Source organism: Pongo abelii, chromosome 1, assembly GCF_028885655.2.
Source record: "Pongo abelii isolate AG06213 chromosome 1, NHGRI_mPonAbe1-v2.0_pri, whole genome shotgun sequence".
NCBI classification, from domain to species: Eukaryota; Metazoa; Chordata; class Mammalia; order Primates; family Hominidae; genus Pongo; species Pongo abelii.
This window is the reverse complement of record NC_071985.2, coordinates 46,607,934-46,616,058: the sequence shown is the minus strand read 5'-3', so window position 1 is coordinate 46,616,058 and position 8,125 is coordinate 46,607,934. Positions and strand designations below refer to the sequence as shown.

General features: G+C 50.2%; 1 protein-coding gene across 1 annotated transcript; it reads right to left on the bottom strand.

Annotated features, from left to right (window-relative positions):
* Window positions 1-2,332: 2,332 nt before the first annotated feature.
* Window positions 2,333-7,724, bottom strand: LOC100441723 (NADH-cytochrome b5 reductase 1). Its single transcript, XM_002809585.5, has 9 exons — window positions 7,631-7,724; window positions 7,189-7,338; window positions 6,967-7,039; window positions 6,326-6,432; window positions 5,817-5,946; window positions 5,062-5,145; window positions 4,095-4,180; window positions 3,518-3,617; window positions 2,333-3,154 (listed from the first exon to the last, which is right to left on the bottom strand). Exons 1-9 carry the CDS (start codon window positions 7,643-7,645, stop codon window positions 2,982-2,984), a joined length of 918 nt encoding a protein of 305 aa, XP_002809631.2. The 5' UTR covers window positions 7,646-7,724; the 3' UTR covers window positions 2,333-2,981.
* Between the last annotated feature and the right edge of the window lie 401 nt (window positions 7,725-8,125).

Genomic DNA, 8,125 nt, shown 5'->3' with positions numbered 1-8,125 from the left:
ACCCCTCCAAATGATAATTACCTCATCTGAAAAGTGGGAATAAAATAATACTATTTCATTGGGTCTTTGTCAGGATTGAGTGAGATAATTCATGCAGGCTCTTATTATGAGGCCTGGCCAATGGTAAGTGCTTTATAAATGTTAGCTATTACCGTGTTGCCATTTGTATAAAACCCTCAGAAACTTTCCATTGTCCACAGGATTGAGTCCAGGTTTCTTCAGCATAGTGTTTCAAGGCCCTTTGCGAGCTGGCTCTAACCTCTAAGGCCTCATCGTTCTCCATTTTCCCTCTGGCATGTTGGGCCTTGGTGAACTAGTTCTCTAAAGTGAACTTCTCTTTCGTTCCTCCAGGCTGTTGCACATGCTGATCCTTCTGTTGGACTGCCCTTCTCATTGTCTGCTGCAAGATGCCAGCAGTTTACAATGCCCACTTCTAGGTTTGACTTTGGCCTCAGACAATCCTAAATTCACATTTAGGCTCTGCCAGCCACTGACCAGCTGTATGACCTTTGGTAAATTATTAATCTTCAGCTCACATGATTATCATAAGGATTAAATTATGTGATGTAGATCGAGTACTTAGCACAGTACCTGGTACATGGCTGTTAACTCAAAACTATTTTGTTTGTATTTTTAGGGACAGGCTCTCACTCTGTCACCTAGGCTGGAGTACAGTGGTGTGATCATAAGATCATAGCTCACTGCAGCCTCAAACTCCTGGGCTTCACGGGATCCTCTCACCTCAGCCTCCCAAGTAGCTGGGCTACAGATTCGTGCCACCATGCCCAGTTAATTTTTTATTTTTATTTTTGTAGAGATAGGGTCTCACTATGTTACCCAGGCTGTCAAAAATGTTACCTCTCTTTCCCCCCTTCCTCCCTTTCTGAATCTTTCTCAACCTCTTCCCAGCTGCACTTTGTATGTACCTCTGCTATGGTATTAGTCACACTGTGTTATAATTATTTGTCACTTGTCGGCCGGGCGCCGTGGCTCACGCCTGTAATCCCAGCACTTTGGGAGGCTGAGGCGGGCAGATCACGAGGTCAGGAGATCGAAACCATCCTGGCTAACACGGTGAAACCCCGTCTCTACTAAAAATACAAAAAGTTAGCTGGGCATGGTGGCAGGCGCCTATAGTCCCAGCTACTTGGGAGGCTGAGGCAGGAGAATGGTGTGAACCCAGGAGGCGGAGCTTGCAGTGAGCCGAGATTGCGCCACTGCACTCCAGCCTGGGCGACGGAGCGAGAGTCCATCTCAAAAAAAAAATTGTCACTTGTCTGTCTTAGACTGTGAGTTCTTTGGGGGTCTAAGACCAGTGTTGGTCACACTTGTATCCTCAGGGCCTCGCACAGTGCTTGGCACATGCCAGATCCTTAATAAACATTTGTATGCTGAGTGGATGAGGCAAAAACCCATGCAAGACAAGGAATGGTGATCTTCCACGCGGGAAATTCTCTTTACAAGCCTGCTTCACTGTCTGAGCCCAACATTCCTAAGCAAGATTTTCCTTCCTGGAGGTGAGGTGGCTGAGACTGTTACAGAGCCCAGTGCCATACACATGTTAGCTGATCAAGAAATGTTGGATGGAACACCACCAACAGAATTTACTGAAGGTTCTGCCCTACGGAGGAGTGAATTCTGAGGGTCCCACAAACCTTTCTCTCAGAAGCCCCAGAAACAGCAATAGACAGTTGCTGAAAAGCAGAAAAGCAATGTCGACCTTCATTCTGAGCCCACCACATTGTTTTGTTGCAATGAGAGTAACAAAGAAGAATCTGGAGAGGCTGCCCTAGTCCTACCCTGGGAAAGGGAGTAGATTGGGTCATGCTCCATAGCAGAGGAGAAGGGCACTCAGGACAGATGAGCCTGGGGGAGGCCAACTCTATCTGGGCATCAACAACTCTGGCCAGGGCTGGTGATGTCAGGTTACTTTTTAAAGAAGAAGGCTTCCCTTCCAAACAGAAAGACAACACTTTGATTTGTGTGCCAGGTTCCCTGAAGGATAAATATGGTGAAGGATAGGCCAAGAGAAGGAAGAAGGGGAAGAGTGGCATATCAAGGGAACACTGTGAGGGGCAGCTGGGCTCAAAAATGTCCCCTCTAATGTGTGTTCTCCTTCCCCCACCTCGAGAGCCTCCAGGGAGAAGCAGAGCTCTGGCTCTGCTGAGATAGCTGCTGAGATGATCACTGAGTCTGCTGGCAGCTCACATTTCAGCACATGGTACAACTTCTCAAAGGTTCTTTGGAACACCTGGGAGAGTTCCATGGTGGCAAACCCTTCCTCCCTAGGTCCTCGGGGATTTGGAAACAAGGACCCCAGACACAACAACCCTTTCAATATCACACAGGGGCCTCAGCCCCATTTATTTGCACAGCCAGGGGTTCCTGCCACAAACAGCAGTTTTTGATTATCAGTAGCTGTTTCCCTCTAGCCTGGGCAGGGGCTGAGAGAGACACACACAGAAATATGATATTTCAGACTCCTTTGAGATCTGAAGAAACCATTTCCTCCTTTCTTGCCATCTCCGTAAGACCACCTCTGGAAGTATGCTCAACTTATACTAACACGTACAGATTTGCTCATAGGTTGAACAGTGACGTTTAAGTAAAACCCATTGCACAGACTGTTCATTTCATCACAGACACAAAGAAGGTGAGAGTGAGATGCTATCAAGGAACTAGCCAATCTTGGACCAAGCGTACATGCTCCCTTCTTTCTTACTCCATGGAAGAGACTGCTCCATGGGCCTCTCCTGGACCTGTTGCCACGGGGAGATTTAGGAGGCCTTCCAAGGAGTGACTCAGCCTTGGCCCTCTTCCATGGCTACAGGAATATTGTTCCTGCAGGTACTATCCAGATTTCACCTCTAGATGTAACTGAAAAAACCTGAAACTCTCAGGAAAGGAATCTAAGGCTTATAGTGCTTGAGTACTGATGGGGAACAACTGCAGCGAACAGCACCAGGGAAGCTGGAGGATGCTCAGTAGGTGAATCGCATCTTTTGCGAGTAGCCCAGTTTGTCCAAGTTGGGATGGCAGGCCAGCTGCACCATTGGGGGTGGCCCACAAAGCAGTACCAGCACATCATCCCCTGGAGCGGGCAGGTGTTCCCGGATCATGTCGGCAGTCACAAAGCCCTTGCTGTAGGCCCAATCTGAAGTATGGGGAGAAGAAAGTACTTAATACTCCAGATACATGCTGGCAAGGGGGTGTGGTGCCATGAGACTGGGGAGGGCCCTGAAAGGCTCTGGAGAAAGTGTCAAGTGGTAGCAGCTGGGAATGGGTATACTCAGCCTGCCTCAAGCTGAGCCTTAGCAGCACAGCCATCCCTGTCACCCAGCTGGTAAACAGGAACCCAAAGGAAAGGGACCAGGAGATCACTGTATCTGTGCACTCAGACTTCCGAGTCGGCAGTGTGAGGCAAGGTTGATTTCAATGAAGCCAGAACTCACAAAGGGGCAAGGCTTTGATTTTGACAATGAGGGGATAGTGGGATGTCCAGAAATGAGAAGGATACCTTTTGGGGGATGATCCAGAGTGAACCAGAGCTTAAAGCGATTGGGATAGCGGGCCTGCAGTTCCTCCAAGTCCTCCCGTAAGATGATATCCTTTTCTGTCTGAAATGCAAAGGGAAAGGAAAGTCTTTAGGAGTCTTCTCAGGCCCACATAAAAAGTTTTCTGCTATACAACTTTCCAACTAAGAAAAAGAATGTTAAGGGAAAACAAAAGTTCTAGGAAATAAGCAAGACTTGCAGTGCTTTTAGGGAGTTAGGATGAGGAGAAGAAGGGAACAGCCTTTATCTACACATTATGAAGGAACAAAGATGAATATTTAACCAAGAAGATCTAAGTTTCTGTGCTCCAGACTAGATGCCTTAAAAGTTTTCTTCTTTCCTTGGGGGCCAGGGAAGGAATTTGATTCAGTGCTCTGTCCTTTCTCCTCCTTATTGAAAGAGGACCCTGTGCCTTACAGAGGGGACCTTGGGCAGAGGCTAAAACAGGGCACTGGGCCAGTTCTGCCCATCCATACCATGTCTCTCAGCCCTACCCACACAGCAACTTTGAAGTCTTAGGGTGGAGGAAAACAAACCAACCTGGTTGGCAAAAAGCAGAAAGCACTGGGTTGGATCTTCAGGGACTTTCAGGATGGCTCGGATCAGCTGTAGCATTGGGGTGATTCCTGCATGAAGATACCCACAGTGAAATGTACTGGCCACACTCTCTGCCCTTTCCTGGCTCCTTAGCTGACCAGCCCTTTCATCTTCATTCTGCTCATTCACCACTCCACTCCATTTTCCTTTAGCATTCTCATCCTCTAAACTCTTCCTGCATATTCTCCAACATCTGTATTTCTGGGGACCCTTCAAATTCATCTAAGTTCATATTGTAGAAATCTTTCTTAGGAACTAATCTAAGACTTTTCTGAAAGTCCTTTGGAGGCTAGGACTCCAGTGTCACAGATGACTGCAAGTACCTCCGGATTCAATGATGAGGGTTCTAGAACACTGTATTTGCAGAGGTTAAGTGCATGTACTTAGGCATTAGGCAGAGCCAAATACTAATTTTGCTCCAGGCCATTACCAGTGAAATAACCCTGTGGAAATCATTTAGCCTCTCTGGACCTCCATTGTCTCTCTGTAAAAGGAAAAGGCTAGTACCTACTTCATAGATACCTATATATGTGTCTAATTTATGTGTCTAATATATAGTAGTGTATTAGACTACACAGTGTCTAATACATAGTAGTGTCCAATGTTAATTTTCTTTCTTCCTAGCTAGTCATTCCTAGCTGCTTCTCTCTTCTCTCACCTAAAAACTATTAGATCCATTCAATATGAGGAAAGCCCATTTAATTTGTTTCTCTAATTCCATCAGTTAAAATATTTTTTTGGTTTCTACCTGCTTATGATTTTGTTTTTCAGATACTAGGGAGTTCTAAGCATTGCTGGAAATCCCCTGATTTGACTATGGCTATGATTACCAGTCTTCAGAGGGTCACCTAGGAATTTGCATGGCAACAGTCAACAGTGGTGGGAGAGAAAGGCCCTCAGTGTAATGCACCTGTCCCGCCAGCAATCATTCCCAGTTTCTTCGCCACTCGGGGTTCTGGTGGAGATTTCTTGTTGGGCTGAATGTTAAAATGCCCTGAGAAGTCAGGTGAAGAGAGCAGTGGAAGAATAAAGTCAATACAGCGAACTTAGAAAACAAATGCAGAGTTGAAAATATGCCCGAGGCCAGCTGAGCAGCTGCTATGATATCTGATCCTGGAGCTTGGGTGGAAGCTTGAGTTGAGCCAGCCCTGACAATAATATACTTGAGGGACAATGGGGCCAGGGCTATCTGTTCAGGGCCACACAGCGTATCAGCTGCTTCTGGCAAAGTGTCACTCCCTGGTGAAGGAGACAGGCACGGAGCCAGGTGTGAATCTATTTTCCCAAGTGGCACACAGCAGCTCCAGGGTCTTGCTAATGCACCCAGCTGTTCCCATGGGAAGGGCTGAAAGCTATCTCTGGCTCGCTCCACAGCTCACCCAGGGGGGCAAATTTTTGAAAGAGGGGAAGAGGGGCACATGTTTGCTTTAGTAATCTCCATAGCTGCTATGGCTAGGGAATTCAAGTGGAGGAGGAACTGCTTCCTGTGGCAAATGGGGCTGAGAAACATGCCTTTCTATCGTATCAGTGCTATGTTTAGAAGGAAGGGTGGCCCTGGCCCTTACACACGTGCATACACATGTGTACACACAGCCATACTGTTCCAAGAGGACTATGGGAACTGATAAAGTGAGAAACAGGCTCAAGGAGAAGACAGGTCATTACCTTTTCCAGTGTAAGTGAGCAACCCGCTTGGCCCCCGAAACTCCACCACATCCCCAACCTTCAGGCTATCCAGGTACTGAGACATCTTCCCTCCCTCAGGAAATTTGGGGTGCACACCCTTCAGGTAGACCTTACAAGACGGAGAGAAAAATACCTTATTTGGAATGTCACTGGTTTCTGAGCCCCATGTTGACTAAACCTCCCTGAGGCTGGGGCAGGGATCAGATTTGTGCTATCTTTTCCCCATCTACATACTTTCTTTTTTTTTTTTTGAGTCAGAGTTTTGCTCTTGCTGCCCAGGCTGGAGTGCAGTGGCGCAATCTCGGCTCACTGCAACCTCCGCCTCCTGGGTTCAAGTGAGTCTCCTGCCTCAGTCTCCTGAGTAGCTCATACTTTCTTCATATCCACAGAGTACATATCATTTCCTGCTATCACGCAAATCTTAGAAATTTCTACAAATCCCAGAAAGAATGGGTAAGCAGCCCCTGGGTCCCTTCCTAGCCCCTTACCTTGATGACAAGATCCACGTAGCCTTGATCCTCATCACTGGTGACAGGAGTGTATGGCCTGATGACCAGGCTGCCATCAATTCGGGTGGAGAGGTAGATATGTTTGCCTGGGGACCGTGCAGAGAGCTACATAAGGGTTGTCTGTGATGTGCTGCATCCCTCAAAATACTCAAAGAGATTTGAAAGAACAAGATGTCTTGCTTCCTGCTGTGGTCCCAAGGAGCTACCAGGCAGAGACGATTTGCCCCGTTGAGCCCTCAGTTGGATCTCTTATAAGCGCCCAGTTGAGGAAACGCTTATTTCCAGCGTTTCCTGCCAGTTACAGCCAGGACCTTGACAGATGAGTCAAAAGGGTCTGGGCATTGGGAAAAAGTTAGTAGTGCTTGCTCAGAGGGAGTAATTAGCAAATCCTGCAGGGAAGAGGCAAGACTGTTGAGTGTTAAAGCTGGATGGGGGTCATGGAAGCCACACCCTAGAGGGGCCCAGTGGCACCTCACAGCTTGGAGGATGCAGAGCCAAGTGGGGGAAGGGGAATGGTGCGTGGAGCAAACCGGTTGAAGCAGCGTGTTTCATGAGACCCCAGGAGGGGAGTCACCTTCTGAGGATACCAGGGAAAGGAGCCCATTCCACACTTTCCTTACCCACAGGCAGCCCCAGAGTGTGGTGGGCGGTGGGCAGGGCAAAGCGGAACCTCTTGGTGTTGTGGCTCACAGTCTGGAGGGTGGAGGACACAAGTGTTTCACCAAGCGCGCCTGGCGCTGCCACGTCCCTTGGACATCCCAACCACCGTGGGTGCTGTACCCTCCATGCCAGGAGCACTCTGGTCCCCTTTCTTCACCCTGGCCCTTTCTTCCCCAACTTACCGTCTTGTCTAGCAGTCGTAGCAGGTACTTTTCATTGGGGTCCAGGAGAGTGACCTGAGGCCGGCGGGACCTCCGAACCAAGTAGGAGCCCACAGCCAGGCCGAGCAGAGTGACCAGCCCCACCCCCAGGGAGGCCAGCAGGACGGGGCTCTGTGGGTAGAGGAGGCAGCGTGACCGCCAGGCTGGGTAAGAGCCCGGGGCTCGGGTGGTGACCGTCCCAGGGGTGGCGATCCCGAACTCCAGCGCGGAGGCATGCCAAGGGCAGAGGGGTAACCTGGCGGGGTCCCGAGCCCCAATGTGCGGGATCGGGACCCCAGCATCCACGGTGGACCCAGAGCCCTGCGGAGCGGGGTCGGCAGCGACAGCCCCTGGTCCGGAGCTGAGTGGCCAGAACCAGATGGGGAGGGGTCCCCCAGTGGAGGATACTGAACGAGGGTCTTACCGGCTGGATCCCCATGACGGAGCGCCTTTTCCTCCACCACCTGACAAGCCGACAGATCCCACAATGCGCCGCGGGGCGGGTCGGAGGGCGGGGCAGGCCGGGGGCGGGGCCTGGCAGGAGGCGGGACCTCGCGGCTGGAGGGGGCAGGAGGCGGGGGTGCCCGTCGGGGGCGGGGCCTAGCAGGAGGCGTCGGCGGCGGGGCCTTTTGGGGGCGGGGCCCGGCAGAGGCGGTGCTGGGCCCCTCTGCGCGCCAACCTTTCCTTCCGCTACTCGGTGGCTCAGGGTCTCCGGTGCTTATTCAATTTTTGAGTCAGAGCCTCGCTCTGTCGCCCAGGCTGGAGTGCAGTGGCGCGATCTCTGTTACTGCAACCTCCGCCTCCCAGTTTCAAGTGGTTCTCCTGACTCCGCCTCCCGAGTATCTGGGACTACTGGCGTGCGCCACCACGCCCGGCTAATTTTTTTTTTGTATTTTTAGTACAGACTGGGTTTCACCGT